Source organism: Struthio camelus, chromosome 3, assembly GCF_040807025.1.
Source record: "Struthio camelus isolate bStrCam1 chromosome 3, bStrCam1.hap1, whole genome shotgun sequence".
In the NCBI taxonomy this organism is placed as follows: Eukaryota; Metazoa; Chordata; class Aves; order Struthioniformes; family Struthionidae; genus Struthio; species Struthio camelus.
The window spans coordinates 103,340,961-103,362,316 of NC_090944.1; the positions used below are offsets into that span (position 1 = coordinate 103,340,961).

The 21,356-nt window shown below is 40.1% G+C and overlaps 1 protein-coding gene and 1 long non-coding RNA gene across 11 annotated transcripts in view; one reads left to right on the plus strand and one right to left on the minus strand.

The window, feature by feature from the left end:
• The window catches only part of LTBP1 (latent transforming growth factor beta binding protein 1), a 223,123-nt gene that overhangs the window by 163,325 nt on the left and 38,442 nt on the right, over window positions 1–21,356 (plus strand). For all 10 annotated transcript variants that reach the window (XM_068939409.1, XM_068939411.1, XM_068939410.1 and 7 more), the window contains 5 exons: window positions 1,284–1,403; window positions 5,911–6,033; window positions 8,188–8,310; window positions 12,434–12,556; window positions 15,554–15,679. In XM_068939409.1, coding sequence (XP_068795510.1) covers window positions 1,284–1,403; window positions 5,911–6,033; window positions 8,188–8,310; window positions 12,434–12,556; window positions 15,554–15,679 — 615 coding nt within the window. The remainder of the gene's footprint in view (window positions 1–1,283; window positions 1,404–5,910; window positions 6,034–8,187; window positions 8,311–12,433; window positions 12,557–15,553; window positions 15,680–21,356) is intronic.
• LOC104151683 (uncharacterized) overlaps window positions 17,806–21,356 on the minus strand; it is a 72,307-nt gene continuing 68,756 nt past the window's right edge. The window contains exon 7 of the long non-coding RNA XR_011140336.1: window positions 17,806–19,449. This is a non-coding gene — a long non-coding RNA (uncharacterized lncRNA). The remainder of the gene's footprint in view (window positions 19,450–21,356) is intronic.

Genomic DNA, 21,356 nt, shown 5'->3' on the forward strand with positions numbered 1-21,356 from the left:
AACTGTGATTTACCCATATCCAATAGAGCCACTAGCTTGGAGCTGGGACATTAAATTTCTTGAAGACTTGACCATTATTCCAGTTCACAGTTCCCAAGGTGTGAGCTTGTTCCCAAAACTACGAGTAAATTGTCTCCCTTATGTTACGTGTGCTGGAGGACAAAGCAGTCCTTAACTGCAGAAGACACAAAAGCTAAGCACGGGACAGGGAAGAGATAAAGAGCTTAACTGAATATGGAAGATGGGGGTAGAGGTAATGAGGCTGTGAGGATTTTATTAATTCTGTGCACTGCATGAGGCAAGGATCTGGTGGGAAAGTTTATAATCGTTGTGCAATTAAAGACCATATCATAATATGAGTACTCAAGAGTGGAAGCAGACTTGACTGAGGCTGCCCATGAAATTTTAATTCCAGCATCAACTAATTACTGATCACTTGAATTCAAGTTGCCTTTGAATGTCATTTTTGGTATGCAGTGTTGTGGAGGTTGCATGTATAATATGTCTTGTGGGTTTCTTCCGTGCAGGATAAGAAGTTATTGGTGGATACTCAGAACTTGGTCATAAGATGCCTGAATTTTTCAGAACATCTGTTACTTTGTCATGCATAAACTAGGTTCTCTGCTGATGCAGCAGTCTGTGTATATTACCCTAAACATTGCCAGAATCCTCTCCAAAGCCTCACAGAGCTGTGGGTGCTGCCTGTGCCTTCCTTCAGATACAGTTAACTCCTTATCCCCTGTAAACAATTTATTTGCTTACCGTTCACACAGTTAAATTCATAGTCCCTGTGCCACATACGTGCCGCCTAACTATAGGACACAGGAGAATTCACAGCACCTTCTTAACTGCGTTGAAAATCCGGAGCTACAACTATATTTTTTATCGCAATGCACTTCCAGAGTTTCCTGAGAGTGGCTCTAGGAGATACCTCAGGACACTTCAGTATAGTAACAGGGGTGATATGAGCAAAGGTATTCATGACCATCTAAGCCAGAAGTCTGATCTGCTGTGTGTTGTGGAGGGCCTGCCAAGGAGTGGAGGTGTAGTAAAAAAATTCAGATTCAGTTGCGTGGACCATATTCTTAATTTTTTTCTCAAGGAGATACCCCTTCACTGGTACAAATACGTACCTTAATTTGGACCTTAGCGGGCCTCTGACTGAAAGTGCACAACTTTTGTTATGTATTAGTAAGACATAAGCACAGTCAGAAAAGTCAGATTAGCTTACTGCTCAGTGTTCGGTTCTGATTCTGACCTGCATTTGATTTTCTCTTTTACAGATATTGATGAATGCCTGACCCCAACAACTTGTCCAGATGCACAGTGCGTTAATGCTCCTGGCTCTTACCAGTGCATTCCTTGCAGAGCGGGATTCAGAGGCTGGAATGGACAGTGCCACGGTACGGTTCAGTACGCTTCAAAGCAGTGCTGACTCATTGAGATAGATAGCAAAGAGCAAACAAATGCATTGTGCAAGGAGAAATAAAAGTCTTTTGCAGCTTTGAGTGTCACTTCTTGGGGCACTATTCAAAACTTAAATTCAACTTCAGTTGTGACGGTTATCCTGTCTGTTGTGAACCTTCCTGTCTGCTCTTTTGTGTGTGTGCGCCCATGCGCTCTGCTTGTGAGAGCGGGCAGTTTACGGAGTAGCCATGTTGCCTAAATGTAGCATAGGTTTATAGTAAGCCACCTAGGGAGCATTTACATTATCATTTTAGTTCAGATTAACAGTGTGCTTCCAAAGCTTATCTCTTTATCACCCCCAATTGCTGCGGTCTGGTTCAGTTCATGAAGCCATCTAAGAGCCTGTGAACGGGATTTGTTTTGACTGAAATAACACTGGAAGATGGGCACCCTCCAGCCACAAATGGGCATTTGTTCTGTGGAGCAGTGAACCTTCTGGAAAGTTGTTTGTTGTGACTGTCAGGGCCTCACCACCAGTTTTGCTGTTCAGGTTCTCTCTTTTTCAACTACCCTGCTTGCTAATGAAGGCATGTTGTAGTGAGTAGTTTCTGTCTGAATATCTGCCTGCAGGAAGGTATCAGCATGTCATAGATGCGTTATTTGGTCTTGTCATTTGACTTACGGGGGGAAGGGTTTGTCAAATAATTTCATAGATATTAATGGTGTTATATCAGGCTATGAAACACTTACAAGAGATTGATATGGTTCATTTAGTGCACATTGGTCGATGCACATCTTTGCTCTGCTTCTTCCTGCCTGCCTACATTCCTGCTACCCTTGCAAGGAGTGTGGCACATTCCTTCGGTTTCAAAGATTTCCTCTTATTTAATTCCTTGTTTGCAAGATGTGAGCTAGCCTTCCTTTTGTATTCTTTCGTGATATCAAATGTGATTTTTATACCTATTTATAAAAATAGCCTGGTAGAAAATGGCAATAATCTAATCAAGAATGGCCTGACTTGCTTTTGTTTCATTTTTACTAACCAGCTCAGTAGGAGTAGAATGAAGGACATTAAATCACTGCCCTGCTCAGATTTACAAACACGACTAATTCATGTAAGGGATAATTGCTCTGAGTCGCTGACGCTTTCTTTCCTGTTATCATGGCATATAGTTGCCCTTTTCCTTTGTTTTATGAAACGTTCTTAGCCTAGACATCTCACTTACATCGTTAGTGATGGGATCGTTCTTCATTTTCTCTTCATCCTGGACTTACATCATCCTGAAATTGAGCCATATGTGTTTTAGAAAATGTGCTGCAGACAGGCGTTTTCTTGAATCTCTTGCTTTGCAATATGATATAATTGAAACATATTGGAAAGGTGAATATTTCCTAAGTTATCTATAAAGGTTATTTAAGTCTAGTGTTCTATAAATTTACCGTTGTTTCTGTTGCTAGTTTAGGTCAGTCGCAGCTCAGCTGTTTTTCCCCAGCACTGTTTTCCCTAATTCTTTTATCTCAGCTCATTCCTCTGCCTGCCTTGAGGCCCTAGAAAGTATAGCATAACACTTTTCCTGTTCTTTATCCCTATTTAAATTGTAATCTTCTAGGATTCAAGCCCATGAACCTGTCTAGTCTTGTTTAATAAAGGCAAGCATATCAGTTCACCTCAGACTTAGGTAGGATATATTTAACTGCAATTTGGATGGGGAAATCTAACATCAGATGCATATTGGAAGAAATTAAAAAAGGCACTAGCACACCCTGCCACTTCACTGTCTTAAAATTGTTGTTACTCTCCCAGATCCCTTAGTGTGTTTGAGTCTTGTGGGAACTATTTGAAAGGAATTTTTATAAGCTTACTTCTAATCACTGAAATTTTTTTTTAATTTTTTTCTTTCCGAATTTGTGCAAGTCTACTGTGCATTGAAATAAAACGATATGTCATGTTATCTAGAGCACGTTTCAGTGTGTTGATGAATGAATGAGATAAATCAGGTTGACAAAAATTTCTAGACTACTTCATCCTCCTGGTTCACCACTGTGGTGAACTTTGCAGCTACATGGTTAACTAAGAATATCTTTCTTGTGCACTGCTAGGGACCCAGTTAGGAGATTTTGAAACTAGAGTACAGAGGTCAGCAGAACTGATCCATATACTTCTAGCCCTACTATGAAGAGCTTTGATAGGATCAATCCAGGTCTGGACTTCATCTCAGAAGACTTAGGTTCTCTTTCTGGCCTTTTTGCTGGCTCTATGGGCAAGTCTCTTGAACCTTTAGTCCCATCCGTAAACCAAAAATAATATTGCTGACTTCTTCTTCAAGTCTATAAGAAGCAAGTTTGTTACTCGGTTGGAAGTTCATGTGCCTCACTGCTGAATTAGGTTCTCTTTCTTTTAACAGAGTCGTAGATGAAAGCATTGAGAATATTTATAACATACATTAAGAGCAAAGCATATGTGATTTATTCAGTGAGAGCATTTTGAAACAGTAGGAAACGGAAACATTACTCATGAAGCAGGATAGTAGCCGTGTCATCTACTGAACTGCCATAGTGCTTGGGCTGTGGACCTGCGCTATCATGTGTTTGGAGGATGCTACCTTGCGTACTTAGCCAGAATGTAACAAGGCATCGTATGTACAGGCATAAGATATACAGGCTCAAGTGAAGAAAGAAGAACTGTAAATAATCTGAAATATGGATAATAACGGTGATTTCAGTTTTGTCTGGGGACGGATCAGCTTTAACCATCAGATTGTGCAGGAACCAATAGAGAGCCATAAATGATAAGATAATCTGAGGAAAATAGTTGCAGCAGATATTCACAATGGCTAATAGAAGTTATGATGATGAATTACAGACTTTTAATTTCTTTCTAGCTTTCCCTGTGCTAGAGCTGCCTAAACGACTCAAGCGCTTCAAATAATCAACAATTTTACTCTTTTATGTTGATAGATTTTGTGTGTTTCCTGGTGGCAAAAGACAGGATAGTAGATAGTAATATGATTTCTGGCATATAAAAGCAAATGCGGTTTAAATTTTTTTCTGCATTGCTGAAGCTAAAAAATACAGCATTTTCCATACAAACAGGGACACCTGCTTGCTGTTAGCTACATCCCCACAGTAAATTAAATTTGAAAATGAGCCTTTTTTTTTTTTTAACCACTCCTAGGAAAAAGACAATGTTGATTATTTTAGGACACTGAATTAATTCTGGCTGGGTTTGTGACGGAAGCTGTTACTTATTTATCTGCCTGCCTTTTTGTTTTGTTTTGTTTTATACAAATTGCATTCAGAAGGAATTCTTGAAAATGATTCTTCAGTAGTAATAGTGCAATTTTGCTGTTAACTTGAGAGATCAGTCCCTCCAGTTCAATAGTCTTCTCTTCAGCAAATGGTGAAAGTATATGCCTATGCATAGCTTATGGAAGAAAAATTTCTTTCAAATCTCTCTGTAAATAAAAGTTGCCTTGTCACTGGAGCAAGAGTTCTTATTTTACTTCTGAAACTTCTACTATAAAGGTTTAATTCATTGGAGTTTCCTGTTGCCTATATAGGCTAGCCTTACAGGAGACCTGCATGAAGTGCAGAAACCCCCTTGAAATTCCACAGGGGTTAGCTAAGTCCGTTAGAGCCTAACTCCTTTAAGTTCCTTTGTAAAATGTCGTCTCTAAATGTCTCACATGCTGCATGCGTTTTGTATACAGTCTTTAGTTATGCACTGGAGAACTCCTCTAACCCTTGTGCTGTCCATTAATCAACCTAGCTTTACATCCAGCAAAAACTTAGCAGAAGAAACTGTGGCTGAGTTCTGAACTAACTCCATTCTCTCCCATCTGTGCTTAAACACCAGGTAAAGAAGTGGAGGCAGCAGGTAGCAAAGTTTGGGGGACTCTTGACCAGAGCAAATGTTTTAAACATGGTTTCAGAGAGAACAACTTCTAATACAGCCCTGCCAGCATGAGCTGCGTCTGCAGTAGACTTTTCCTGAACTGTCCTTTGCAATAACAGAAGAATTAGTGATAATGTTTACAAAGTATTAGCAGCTGCTAGTGCTTTTATCATAGTCATTTAGCCTTTCTAAGAGTAAAATTGTGTAATGCAAGAATGAATGTGCCAGCACTTGCTGACCTGTTGTCTACACTAAAGTTGCACTGGTTTAAGCCGCTGTGGGAAAATTATTGGTAACACAAGTCTTATTCAGGAAAGGATGATGGGAATGTGATTGGTTCATAGTGCAACTGCTATATTAAAAAAAAAAAAATTTTTGTTAGTATAAACTAGACTCCCTGCAGTACTGGGGTGAGAACATTGGTTTAGTCACGTGGTCTGTGCGTAGGGTTGAGTATCTGAGCACAGGCCAGCCCAAGTTCAAATCCTTTTAATTATCTCCTTGTAATCAGGCTTATTGCAGAATCTAAATAAATTCACAAACTGAATTTGAAAGATGGCTGTATGCAGAAGTTAATACTTCCTTGTATATTTGTGCTTTCTTCACAGATGTAGATGAATGTCAGTATGGCAATCTCTGTACAAATGGACGTTGTGAAAACATTGAGGGGTCTTTCAGATGCACTTGCGGCCAAGGTTTCAAACTCTCTGCAGCAGAGGATCAGTGTGAAGGTAGGAAGGACTGTGACTAAAATTGATAATGTTGCACTTACCTATTAGATAATATTTTTCATCTACTTGTATATCTCTTAATAGAGAAACAACAGAAGTACAACACTAAAGCTAAATAGCTAAAACTAAGTAAGCAAGCCAAAAATGTGAGAATAAAGATTTCCATGTCGTGGCTTCCATGGCCACACTGAATGTTTTGTGAGTTGTTATAAAACATCTGAAGTCATAAAGCTAATCAAGAACATGTAGTGATATTTATATTACGGAGTTGACATTCCTGCAAAATGCTTGACACTTAAATCATTTTAGAGATTGGGGGACCTTGGTTTTCTGTGCCATAACCTTTTAGCATGGCATTTGCTTATTTGCTCTTCTTTCTTACTTCCCCCACTTCTTGATGTGGGGCAGAGAATCAAAAAACACAGGCTACGTACCCAGCTTGGAACCCAGGCGTGCCTGTCGAATACAGACCTGAGAGCTGCATTAGTTTTGCTGCATTTCAAGTAGTACGTTTAGTAGAGCGAGAGACTGGTGTCATATTTCTAAGAACAGTACCTGAACCTCCCGTGTGCCAGGTCCTACGTTACTTCCACATCTAAAATTCTCATCAGGACAGTCCCGGTGGGACAAAATTAGCTTTGAAGTCAGAACAGAGAAGTCTGAAGGAGAACTTAAGGGTGCGTATAGGAGGTATGAATATTGCTCTGCTTCTTGAACAGCAGGCATTATGGACTCTTTGAACAACCCCCTCCCCCTGCAAGGATGAAAGTTTGGGAGAATGTCTCCAAGCTGTGAAAGCACACAGAAACCTGAAGGAGTTTCTTCTAAGCTGTTTGACTTTTTTTCTTCTTCTTCTTCTGTAAGTGTTTGGGTATAGCACCAAACACAGTCAGACTTCTGAGTGCTAGAATAATACAATAAAACTAAATGATCGTTCATTTAAATTTGTCAGGAAATTTGAAACAAAACATGAGTGTAAGTTAAGTGTCTTGAGTGAGTTAAATGTGCTGGCCAGGACATGTAGCAGACTGGTCTTGGGGAAAGTATGTAGACAAAGTTTGACTGCTTCCTCGGAGCCTTTCATGGAAAAGGGCCCTTGCCAAGCTGAGCTGGCATGTGCAGATGGTATTTCTTAAAGTGCACTCTTCTAAAGACAGACCTCACTCCACAGGACCATGTACATGCTTAGATACTTCATGCAGCCCCAAAGACTTCAGTGATCCTTAAATTTAAAACTTCTGTGGTCACAAGGGACCATTACTCAAGAGGTCAGTCTGCACAGCCATAACACAGACCTGAAAAACCTCATTGAGTAACTTCCTGCTGTTTGAATTAGAGTACATTTTTAGAAAGACATTCGGCCTTGCCTGAATTCTAGAAGTGACCGAGAACCTACCATATCATTTTAATTACACTGTGTTAGTTTTATAAATAAGGGGAGGGAGCAGGTTTCCTAGCTCAGGCAGGATGTATACCGTGTTCTGAATTCAAAGTGTTGCTCCCCTGGAGCATAGGGAAAGTTAAGTTCGCTGCTCAAGTCCATCTGCTAACCCAGGCTAACCCCAGTTTATGAGTACTGAAGTGTTGAGGACTAAACAGAGGCTGTGGAAGTGGAGAGACATTTCCCCATACTTAGAGGATTAATACTGTTGCAAAGGCAAGTATTAAAAGGAGCCTTAATGTACAGCCTAGAAGTGCAAGAGCCTGGCAGCGCGCAGCTGAAAGCCGCACCCTGCTGAAGGTGGTGATCTTGCTGGAAAGTATTTTGTGGGTTTTGCTGACTCACTGGAGCAGCTGGCTTGTTACCTTTGCCAGATACAAGAGAAACAAAGGAAGGTCTCAAGCAGTGTGTGTGCGTGCGTGCGTGCGTGCGTGTGTGTGTGCGTGTACCTGCGTGTGCACTGGGGGAGACGTCGGCACTGAAGGAGGGAATGCTGAAAGCCGTCAGCTTGTGGAAAGCGTCCAATCTGCAGTTTCATCTGTTTTCATGCATTATGTCGACTGTTTGCATATTTTAATAAATCAGATCGAGAGAAGCGGAACTTTATTTTGACACTCAGCTTTGCTGTTTTGTTCAGAGTTGGTTATTGCACCGTTCGCTTAGCAATTGGTATTTTCAGATGTATTACGTTGTCACTGTCTCTTCTGCGACAGATATAGATGAATGCCAGCAGCAATCACTCTGTGCAAATGGACGCTGCAGGAACACAGAAGGGTCTTTCAGATGTGTTTGTAGCCAAGGTTACATGTTATCATCTACTGGAGATCATTGTGAAGGTAAAGCTGTGCACTTAAGGTATTGTTTTTTTTTTTTTCAGTACGATCTTTCAGCCTTAGGCACAAATTCTTTTGAGGATGAGGCAGGAAGATACATTGCTCCTCCTTTTTTCTCAGTACTTTGCTATCAACTATTTATAACAGTGTCCGCCTACACAGCCACATGTTTAATGGATTCTCAGAAACAGTCCCTGTTATCCTTACGCATACAGGAAATCAGCATCTATGTTTCCTACAGTAAGAGTGAGAGAACAATTGAGCATTGTTACTAAGAACAATTTAGTCTTTTTGAATCTTGTCGTTCACATTCTCACATAGAGATCTATGTTTCGTTCTGAATTACAAAAGCTTTTGCCAGCATGCACTGTTGGCATGGGAGCCTGCTGAAGTTAAAACTTCTCCAGCTGGTAGCCAGCTCCAGGCTGCAGCCAGACACCGCAGTCCCAGATGTGGATTGGCAGGAGAAAATAACGTAGTCTAAGATGAGCTTCAGGAGGATCTGCTGGAGCTCACAGCTTGCACTGTGCATCTCAGAAGGCAATCTACATAGTGAACTTGTAAAAACAAAAATTAGAGGTGAAAGATGTATAGCAAATGTAGGGAGAAATACTATGTTATAGAAAAGAGCTGCATTCTATGATTCCTCCTGTAGGAAAACTTAGTGTCTGGTAATTGGCAGACAAGTATTTTCTAATGAATTATTTCAGGGATACTCCCTTTCCTCCATCCCATGTCTTGGAGACTTCTAAGTTCACATTGCTGGCTATACCAGCTGATATGCTATTTAAGTTGGAGTCACTTTTGCTGCACTATTCATGAGCACCTTCAGTGTGTGAGATCACTCACGAGCGAGCTCCAGAAGAGATTCTACCTCAGTTGCTTCCTTATCTCCTACCCTAGAGGAAAAAAGCTCTCTCAGTTAAGGCCTCGCCAAACGTGTGGTATTAGCACAAACAAACCTTCCAGTCTCTGGTGTGCTCCCTCTGACTACTTATAGGATCAAAAAGACACAGCTCCTTTCTGCTGTTCTAACTAATAGTGTTCTGCTGTTAGGTCATTCTCCACACAGCACTCTAGGAGGCAGTTATCACCTTCTTCCCACAGCAGTGGGTCAGGAATCCTCCTTTTCAAGTGATCCAGGCAGAAAAGCAGTTCCCCTTAGCTAGCCCAGTGCTGTCTTCTCAAGACAAACCTGTGATATCAGAGCTGATTTCATCAGTGCTGATGATGCTGGATTGCCCACATTTAAAGAGTGACAGCATGTCTTGAAATTCTTACCAGCGAGGTACAAGAAAATCTTACGATGTTCTCAGCACACTGATACTCTTCGGTACAGACCTGTTTGGAGAAGCTGATCTTAGAAGATTTTAGCAAGATCTCGTCAGAGTTCCTGGTGAACACCTGCATCATTTGCACCAGCTTTAAGAAACGTAGCCTGATGATACCAGCACTTAAAACTTGTGTGCTCTCACCGGACATCGAGATCTTCATGAGTTGTGATAGATGCAGAGACACTGTGACAAGAATCAGAGGAAAATGTGGTGGAAGGGGTCGCTGGTCCATCCTGCTTCCCAAAGACAGAATGGACCATATGGTGTTACTCCTTACAGATATTCACCTAACATGCTCTTTAAAAGCTTCAGGGAATAAGACTCCAAATATCTTTTCAAGTAGCCTGTCCTTGTGTTAGACTTTCTTTTTCCCAAATGTACAATCGCAGTTGTTATTGTTGCACTTTGATTGTATGACTTTTTTTCTTCCTTGTTTAAGGTGAACAGAATAAGATTATTTCTTTCCTCCGCATAGTAGCCACTCTGCATAAGACCCACTTCTTGGGTGTTCTGATAGCAGCCTTCAGAGATTTTGCCAGCCAAAAGTGCTTTGGACATCCACCTGAGAAGGGTGATAAAAGGACTAAACATCTCAAGCATGAGTTACTATCTCAGATTTTTCTCTAGATTCTTGTGTAGGAACCATAGGAGCTGTGAAGAGTTGCATCAGAGAAGGAAGGTTTGTGTCATATATAGAAATAATGCATTTTGACTGTATTTGGCAGAAAACATCTTGTTGTGGGGCTTGGCATTCATTCAGTGCAGGGGAGCCGTTAATTTTTTCTCATGCTTCCAGTCAAAATTAATTGCTGTTTTAAATAAATCACAATTTATTTCTCAGTTTGAAATGATTATAAAACACATGGTTTTTAAAGGGTCACAACTCTGTCAGCATTAAGTGCAATTTTATCTGCAATAACATTCAGTTATGCAAGAAAGCTATTTCTTAGTTTTTATCTAATAGACTAAATCTCAAGGAAAATTGTGCTCTGATGTACAGAGTGAGCTTTCCAGAGATGTGTAGAAATGTAGAAAGAGGTCTTGTCATCTTTTCTAACTGCTCTTAATTCCTGCAAATCAGGAAGATCAGGAAATTTACAATCCTAATCACCTAAAATCCATGCTTAAGAAGTTGGAATGATCAAAAGGCAGTAGAAAAACTCTTTGATAACTGTTTTTCAAAGGAAACTGTCTGCCCTATCAGAGCAATAGACTCAGTGAATTACAAGGCAGAGCGCTGTGGACACAGGGGAATGTTGCTTATGAGCTGTTTTGTTTACCTGATTCTCTTTTATTTTCTGTTTGCTTTTATAACTAGAGGCGTGATCATGAAATCCTATGTGGCATCTTTAGCTGTAGTGAAACGCAACTGCATAATAGCACTGGAACGTAGGCACTTGCTGAGTTAATCTTGTGGCAGAGCAACTGTGAGCGGTTTCCTTTACTGGGGCTGTCTTTAAACCTTTTGAAGACAATAGAAGGAAGGGACTTCAGGTGGAGACAATGGAATTCTTTCCATCAGTTTCAGTGGTCTGTGGAGCAGATGCTACTGTATAACCAGTGGAGCCCTCTTGACCGCGCGCGGTGTGGCTGTAATGGATTGCGCACCTAGACGATCTAAATCATGGTGTGGTTTTGTCGGTTCTGGTTCCAAAACTTTACAGCTGCCCAGTAGTGAAAAATACACATAGAAAATCCTTGGATGGACATCATAAAAAAACATTTTCCAGGGGGTCACCAGGGGAGAGTGCTGTGCTTATATGCCCTAAACATAAAATACTGTATATGTTTGTAGTATAAACATGAGGAACATTTCTTAATGAAAACAGCATTGAGGAAGATACCAGTATCCTGTTCCGGAAATATTTGATTATTTTTTTATTCAGTATGTATCCTGAAACTTACCTTGCTAGTGTGTCAGCCAGCATGTTTGTCTATCTCGTGGATGCCGAGACACCAGGGCTGTCTATAAACCTGACGCTTGTTACTGGGAACATAGTATATAGGCAACTAGGAGCTAGACCCTACGTGCCCCAACTCTTGAGCTGGGTTTATGGCTCGGGTGTAGCACTATGAGGAAGCTACTTCCTGACCCAGGTTGCTAAGCCCGCAAAAGGGCTGTACTGCATTGTGCGAACTTCCTCTGAAAAAGCAACCATTAGCACAACCGTATGCACAGAGCAGTCCGTGTCCTACCTATCTTCTGTCTGTGAGGTTGCTTTGCAAGGAGTGTCCAGGGGCACGTCTTGTACTAGTGTGACACACCAGCTATGCTCGGGCTTGTACGTGCTCTGGAGGACATCTGAGTCAGGGTTCTTTGCACAGCGGTCTAAACAAGTCCGAAGATACGTATCTCAAACGTACAAATTTCTGTCACTAGGCATTTTATGTGTCTGTCTTCTAAACGTGCAGCTGCTTGGGTTTTCTTGCTGATTATAATACTGTAACACCACAGTCACCATGAAAGTAGGGGAGACGTTTTTATAAAGATCTGTTGTGAAGGCTTTCATTAGAGATACAGATGGCACATGTTAGCCGTGCTTGCTAAGAAGAGGTGACATGCAAACTCAAATTTTAGAATTTTTTAGAAATGCAAAAAGTGTGACAATGCGATGAAAGAGAAATTGAAAGAATATCCTAAAGTGTAGTACATTTGAATTTTTGTGTTTTTTTCCCCCACGGTAATTAAAGGAAATTGGAGCTTTACGTTGCTACATTAGATCGAAATGTCACCATTAAAAGATCAGACATTTTTTACATCATCTAATTATTCGGTTATATTTTTATTTCAGATGTTGATGAATGCCTTCAAGACAGTGATATTTGCCTTGGAGGAAACTGCGTGAATACTGAAGGGTCTTATGAATGCACTTGTCCAGATGGTTTCCAGCAGATAGCCAATAGGGGATGTCAAGGTATGGCTTAGCTATAAAAAACACATGGATTGTCACTGTAAGTGTGCAAGTTCACAAGTGTAACTTGTGAAAGTGACACACCATGATAGAGAGGAGAAACTCTTATTACGATGGTCTCTAGTGCTTTTTTCCTTTTATCAATTAACGTTGTAAATATATGCTGAGAAACTATTTCAACAGGTTTAATCTCGGCCTTTGTAACACAAAAGAGAATTTCTATGATGACTCACAGAGATACACTGCTACATCTTCTGAAATCCTGGGAGCATTTAATGTGATAGTACCTTCTGTATTTGTGAATCCGTGCTCTAACAGACAAGAGCAGTCTAACTAGTACCAACCTCTTTCATCTCTTAAACATTGTGCAGTGCTTTGCGAAGGAAGGGGAGGAACAGAATGTGTTATCTGAGACTAGCTTGACATTGCCAAACCCAGAAGCACTTCCCATCTGTTAGATCTGAATGATCCTGACTGCAGGTTGGCAAGAGACCCAGGCGTGCCTCAGGACTCCTCTATAGTTCCCCATTTTTATGAGGAAAAAAAAACATGACGCTAGAGCTGAAAAGAAGTGATAGTATGGTCCAGGCATGTTTGCGCTCTAAATGATGGGGGGGACCAGGAGACTGGACTATGCCTTGGCACAGTTTAGACTATGCCAAAAGGGATCACAGGCTATAAATCAGTTCTAGCTTTGATACCACTCAGCTATCCTCACTCCGCTATGTCAACAAGAAATACATATACTTCACAAAACTGAAAGCACTTATGAGCCAACTAAGGGCGCTTTTAACAGAAAAATGTGAATGGAAATTTTAGACAGGAGAGCCACACTTGAGAAAGAAGACCTCCAACATTCAAAAATAACTGCTTGCTGTAGAGAGGAGTGAAACTGCTTGAGAAATAGCCAGATCAATAGCAAAACAAATAGAAGAGATGAGGAAGTGATACTATGATGGCAGACAATTTAGAAAAGCAAAAACTGGACACAGCAAAAGAACGTGTGAGAATCTGTAGCTAGCAGAATTAAGTACAGTTACACTTTTTTACAGTATTAACTACCTGTTGCTGAAGCTGTTACAGGATGTTACAGTAGAATTGTCACTAGTGCAGAAAAGATGGAAATCTTCGATGTATCTTCTTGTCCCGTATTTTGGGCTGGACAAAACCTAGCCACAGTCATATCATAAATGATTAATTATTTCCATTCTAGCAATATTTGCAAAGGATTTTACACAGCAGCAACTAAACATGTTTAAATGACTTAAAGTTATTTCTAATAGCAAAAATTAAATAAATAAAATCATTTTGGGGAGAATCTGGGCAGAGAAATTAGGGGCATGATAAAAGGTCAAGATCATAGGCCGCTAGTAGAGAGCTGTCTGGATCACATGGTAAGCTTTTGTGCGAGCAAACAATATGCATCTTAATATGAGACAGTTACATACTGAAGAATGAATCTCGGTCATTCTTGTAGGATAGCAGACTTCCTTCTGGGACACAGTGACTGGAAAGGATTTAGGGGTCAGGGTTATGTTTAGCAGAATGTGATCTTCCAGTGCAACCCTGTGGCCAGAAGGACTAATGCACTCCTTGGAAGGTATAAAAAGCAGAATGTTCACCTTTTTTGTAAGTGGGAATTATTTACTTCTGTCTTGCACTGACAAACCTGCTCCTGGCATATTGTTGTACACTGAGGTTCTGGTGCCCACAATTCAGAATGGATGCTGATCGGCTGAGGAGAGTTCAGACATGAATCCCCAAAAGGCTAGTGGCCTGGGATGAAAAAGACTGAATTATTTTAAAATGTTTATTTTGACAAATTAAAAAATGGGGGGGTGACTTAACCATAGCTGTACTACCTACAGAAGGAATCATAATTGAAAGTAAAGAGCTCTTGACTTAAACTGGCAAATGTATTGCAGAAGGCAAAGCTGAACTAATTTAGTCTAGAAATTATGAACATGCATTTTGTTAAGGAGCAAAACTGAGGTAACATGCAGCAAAAAGAGTCCAAAACGTTAGAAAGTATGCAAGCAAACAGTTTGCTTTTCAGATAATTTAAACGCTGTTTCCCTAACACTGTTATCTTTGTTTTCCTGTTTTTCAATACATCTTTCTAGTCTTGTGTAATCTACTGTTTTGTTTTCCAGTATTTTTCTGGCAGTTTTAAGAAACAATGATCATAACATCATTTATACCAAGTATTTGGGACCGTTCCCCATCAGCAAAAGACAGCACTTGGCTTTAAATTGTGTAAAATAAACTTATTGGAAAAGATGCAGCTCCAGACCTGCTGGTGACACATGGGGCTAGATGCACAAGTTGAACAGCATACCGTAAGAAAAAAGCAGTGCAATGGAGCCACCTGAAAATTTCCCTAATGTAGAAGAAATGCTGGCGAGTATAGAGCTTTTACTGACATCTCACGTATCACTCTCATCTGCTCATTGCAGAGAGTGACATAGACGGAGTGTGATATAGCAGAACGTACTGATAATCATACAGAGCTCAAGAACGGTCCCAGAAGACTTGGTTACTCCTGCGTACGAGCACCGTTTACATAGCTGATGGAAATAAGAGCTACTTTTAAGACTACTTGAACTTAGGCTTAGTATTGAATATTCACATGGTTATTATTATTACTTTTTACTGTCGTCTTTTTTTCTCTAGTAGGCCAGGCTCTGCTAGCCCAGCAGAAAATCTGGTCCTTCACTCCAGTGAAGGTAGCTCTTGAGCAGTTATATCCATGACTGAAAATAAATTGAGTATGTCAACGAGAGAAAGTTTCTACTGCCAGCCATCTTCTGTGGCAAAGTCCTTCATGTACATTAGACCCGAAATACTTCAATGGTGTTCCAGTTTAAAAGATAAAAGTTTTTAACTGATGCAAGTAGATAGGCACTGGTTAATAATAAATTCTGCAGTGTCGCATGCTAAAAAAAATAGAAAAGAATTAATGAAGGATTTGCAAAGCTGTTAATGTCTCTGTGTTTTCAGATATCAATGAATGTGAGAGGTCCGACCTTTGTTCACCTCATGGGGAGTGTCTAAACACAGATGGTTCCTACCAGTGCATATGTGAGCAGGGCTTTTCTGTGTCTGCAGATGGCCGAACATGTGAAGGTGAGAAAAGTCACAATATTGCATGAGTGTCCCCCTGCATTCCTGTTGATCTTCTGTTACTAACTGGGTGAGTGCATAAATCACAGTTTGGGTCTAAGATTCCAAAACCTGTATTAACTCAGTAACCTGCCACGTTAAAAGCCCTTTGTCCCTTTTTCTCTTAAATGCTTGGTGTGATATGTTGCTGTCTGCGTGTTAAGAAGTGGAACAGGAAAACTACAAAATGGGCAGCATTAACTGAGTTAATGTTTGTGAGAAGCCGTTCTTTTAACAATTTTGCCATCTTAATATTGGGTTATATTTTTTGTGTAAAACAAATTAATGAAAAAGAGGGAATACTCACCAGACTATAGCAAACGATGGCAAAGAAGGGAACGCTCTACCCGTGTTAAGACCTAAGAAACCAGTGGACGTCTGTAATAATATGAAAATCTATTCAGAGATGGAAAATTATGTCTGTCCTATACTGAGAGTGGAAGGAAGAAACATATACAATATAAATGTAAATGGAGTTTGGTACTCAGGTGCCTGATATGTTTTAAGTGGGTAGCCCTTACTGTGAAAAATATTTAGGATCAAATAACTGAAGGCTTCTTAAGTGCATTAGCAGCAAGCCTGAACTGCTGGAGTGTTGTCACTGCTGTATGTGAAACAACAGACCTTGCTTGTCAAGGCCTTTTCATTTTCAAAAACAAACAACAAAAAAGATGAAGCATCCATGTAACTCCAATGAGAACTTGCAGTAAAATCCTGTCAGTTTATGGACGTTTATAATCTATGATATGATCTCAGACATTGTGAAATGGCAGAAATGAGGTAAATATTGGTAATTAGATCTTTGCATTGCTAGCAATGCCAGCTTACACTTCACAAATGTATGCACGTATGCTCATACAGGTGTCCTTAATACAAAGTTGCAAAAGCTGCTCCGGTAATAACACTGGTAAGAAATGTCAACTACAAGCCTGGAATTTAGGTGTACCTAGGGGGTTTTGTTTGGTTACAGCATAAGAAAATGTCCTGTTGCTAATTGAAAGCACACGCTTGCTAGTGACGCAGCTCTGCTGCACTTAATTTAAAACAGAAGACTTGTGATCAGTGATACCGAGCAGATATGTGGCTTTTTGTGGTCAGTGATGCTGACAGAAAACAAAAATTTCCCTAACTGGATGAAAAATGGTGTTTCCTGTGGATGAGAGGGCTCTTCAAGGCCAGAAGCCTTGCAAAAAAATGTGATAAACGATTCAGAGGGGAGAAGAAAGTCCTACAGAAGTAGTTCTGCACGATGCATGCAGAGAAAGGAGTACTGGGCAGATTTCTAAGTAGCTCAGGGTTGAAATCTATGGGTGATGCACCCAAGCAGTAAGCAAGCTGTTTTGTATCTTAAATTTCAGGCCAGTAAATATGTATATGATTGATTTTTTTTCATGGGCCAGCTCTTCACATCAGTTCATTCAGGGCTAACAAAAAGATTCTTCCTTCAGCTTAGAACATGTATTGAAACTTCTGTCTGATTGTTGTGTTTACTCCCCCTACTTTTACCACAGGAAAAATAGCATTATTATTTGAGCTGGCACCTAACCTGCTGTCTACTAACTAACGAAATGAAATATACTATTGACAAGGGAATACTGCTGTGCTGATGCAAGGGAATAAGTGCCATGTGTTTCGATATGGCGTGACATCAGACACACTGTGTTAATTAATTATTGATAACTGAAAAAAAGTCCAGTAATATCTTTGGTGCTATTTCCTCTCTAAATATATACGTTATTTTGCAATCATATGATAAACTGAAAGAAATACTCTCTTACTGCTAAGAGAAAAGCCCGATCAGGTGTGCTGGAGAGACTGAATATGAATAGCTCCAGTAACTGATGGACAAGGCAGCCTATCATGATTTCAAGTAATGAGAATAATTCCAAGGTTTCTGATACCCAGTTGTTAAAAAACATGTTCATGGACTCTTTTGGCAGTGTGTATACATTTCACTCGGTGTTTAGGAAGGATGTGGTTAAATGTATTCAGTTTCTCAGCAAGAAAAGTAGTAGCAGGTGTTTTGCCTCACTGTTGAGCATAGTTTAAAAAAAAAAAAATGTAGGCAGAGAAGAATGCAGCCTGCTCTTAGTAGAAACCAAACACTTTATTCCAGACCAAAGTTAGAAGAACTCTTATTAACCTTGTGAAATCAAAGTCTCAGAAATTAAAAAGGGCAGAACCGAACAGAAACACAGCTAAGCAAAGTCAGTGATATCTACTTTTAGGGGACATACCAGAAACAATGAGCCCCTCTGTCTGGATCTCTGATGCTTAATAAAGTAGCATAGTTCTCAGGGAAGAGTTACCATCACAGATAATGAAGTAGTGCAAAGTTAATCCCGATTAGAACAAAAAAGCCAAAGTTTTACTAAATAGAAAAGGGTGAAATCACAAGATGTGTTTCCAGGATTGTGAGTAGTCTAAGGGGTTTTTAATGAAGAATAAAACAACAAGTACAAAACCAGCTGACCGTGCTTCATAAGTAATTGGTGGTGTGTATGGAATACAGATCAGACTTTATATTCAGCACTTGGAAAAGTATTTTAATAACTTGGCGAACCAAAGCCATTTCTAGTCTTTTGAAGCAGCAGTACTCCTTTTGTACCGTGACTAGTTTCTCCATTCTGTCATTTTAATAAAAACAATTCTAGAGTTGAAAAAAAAAATCATTTAAAGGGAGCACTGATGACTTCAGTGTTAATATTTGTGCTGGTGTCCATTTCAGGAGTCAGCTTCGTGCAAAGAGGCAAGACAAAACAAAAAGATCAGAAAGAAAAGGAATGTGTGACATTCCAGGTGCTGAGAGAGGATGTGGCTTCCAGCCGCGGGAGCTACTGCTCTTTACACTAGGTGCTTCTGTGAATTTACTTCTAGTTAAGTGAGTGAGAATAACTGTTTATACCATCAGAGAAAGAACCTGAGGAAATTTTGCCGGATTCAGCTGCCTTTCTGTACCTGGGGAGCAGATTTTCCATATCTCCAGATTGTTTTTGTATGAGTTTGAATCATTTTTTGAAAAGGCAGAAACAACAACATAAAACACTTAAGAACCCCATGTGGTTCAATTCTGGTATGGAGTCTTTATGGCTGTTGGCCAAAGTAAACTCAGCAGCTGTGGAGACTATGTCTTCTTCCAAGGCATAGACAAACTTTTGTTGTAGCAGTGACATTCCTCACTGCCTGGCCTGGGCTCAGCAGTCTGGCCGTACCATGCTCTCCAAAAAAGAGGCTGCCGGAGTGCTCCCTAGCTCCCTGCTGAGCTCTCTGGGGTGCCTGCAAAGGCAGTGTTTTACCCAGCTGGCTGCCAGTCAATTGTGTTGGCAAAAACTCAAGTTAGAGGTTTGCTGATGCTTAAGTCAGTACGCTGCCTCAATTGCCTCTTCTGCCTCCATGCCCAATCCCGTATGTCTCTCGGTGGCTCCCTCACTTTTCCCTCCCCCTGCTCCAAACCCCCCAGCTTCATTGCCTGCCTCAACAGGCACCCCAGAAAAGCTGTCACAGGCCACCTGAGCTCTCCACCCTCGGCTTCTTCCTTTCCCCTCCCATCTTACGTTGTATCCCATTCTCCTGTCCTCGTCCTTGTCCTTGAGCGTCGTCCCTCTGAGCCTTCTGGATGCTTGCAGGAAGAACAGATCATTGTGTGATCAAAGAATAATTTGGAAATCCATACACCAAGAAGGTTCTTCATACACATTTGTTCTTCATTTAAGATGACTGCATACCTGAGAAGTCTGAAAATCGAGGACATAAAGAACAGAGCTGTGAACGGTACATAATTGCTATCTGTGTAGCCAAAGATATTTGAAGAGAGTAGATGTTTGCTGTAACTACACATCACAACCTTAATTCTGCCCCTGCGGGGAAGGCAAGGCAATTTTAGGGAAAAAGTTTGGTAAGACTAGCACTCCTTTTGGGGCAGAGTATTTCCTGTTAGATGGAGTAAATTTTATGCAGTAGACATCTTCAGTTTCACCAAATCTGTGCTTTATCCAGACACTAGCACACTAGCTAAAGGAGTAAGATCACAAATGGAAGAAGGAGAATCTCTTCCGTACCCTAATCAACACCGTCAGAGCTCTGTTGTCCTAGGGACTGTACAGAACTGTCCCAGGAAATAGCCCCTCTTCCAGAAACTTCGCAACATTAGTAGATTTCAGTGAGATTTAAATGTGCCTGAGGTTAATCCTGCCTTCATCCTGTTTGGGTTGGCAGAAATGAGGAACATGGTTGATGCTGAGCTGAATAGGGGATAGGCTTGATCACACACAGGTTTTGCCTTTCTTTAGATCCTGACAATCTTGCATCAAAGTAGTTCTGGTTAGAGAAGACAGCCCTGAGTCATGGATTCTAAAACAGGCCATAATTACAGAGAGTTACTTTAGTCACTGTATAGACATAGGGTATATTCATTTCATACTTAGTTTTTCCCCTTCGCTTTGTCTCCATATAGCAAGAGATTTGCCGATTACAAGCCTCATGCTTTACAGGGTGATTAAAGAAACAAATGCCCTTTCCGGCTATAAAACAGGAGTCCTTTGAGTGAGCTGTCTAGACAAGAAAAAATATTTGGTGCTTGGACTTTCTCTGTAATTTCCCATACACTGAAAGATGCGGTCATGTTCAGACTGTGTACTTTTTTAAAAACAAAGCTATCTTCTGTGGATATATTATATACTTAATTAGGACACTTGCTACAATGATAGGTTTTGTTTCTGCAGCTTTTCAGTCAATGACCTCAGTTTACCTTTGGAGAACCAGCTGCATGATCCGTTTCCCTGTTTTCTTTAACATTTAGCTATTAAGTAAGAAAAGTACTGTAATTCATGTAATTCTAAAATCCCCAGTTGTAGTTTCTTCTGTCTAGGCTTTTAATAGGATAACTGTCCTGTGACTCGGGAACTTCTGTTATTAAACTATAATTGGCCACTGGAAATGCAAACACTGCATTATTGTCTGTTTTATTAAATTCCTAGTTGTCAGTCCTTCACTGTTTACTCAGTTTGAATTCCCTTTCTTAACTTAACCGTTTTTTCTGAATAAGAAATATAGTATTAGCATTTTTTGACCAGTTATGAGAAACTCCAAATGATCATAGGAGGCTGAAATTTAAATTAAAAATGCAGGTCTAATGCTCCATAGCAAGACGGGGAGGTCAGAAAAGCTCAACCATAAATGCTGATGCAGAAGTTGGATCTTACACTTGCTTTATTTTTCCCACTAACTCCATATGCATCTTTTTATAACTCTATCATTATGGTGACAAAGAAGAAAGGGTATCAAATGAAATACTTCACTTTTCACCTTTGGCGATGTCTCTTTAACTCAGATAAAATAGCTGAATTGGCAGAAACAACTGAATTAATTCTACTAGAGAGGGCTTATGTTAGATTTCAAGAAGTTCAGTATAAAGAAACCAGTCAAATTTTCATATTCACTTCATTCAGGATAAACATATTAGCTACTGCATTCTTTGCCAAATACAGATAACCCTTGTTAAGATTAATTTCTTCAATATTTTCCTTCATCTGTTTATTTAAAGTCAAGATATAATGAGCATTAAAAACCCTTATTGGCAAAACCAGCAAAGCCAAAAAAATATTATTCGGCGAATTCCATCCACACAAGTACAGTTTTTTTA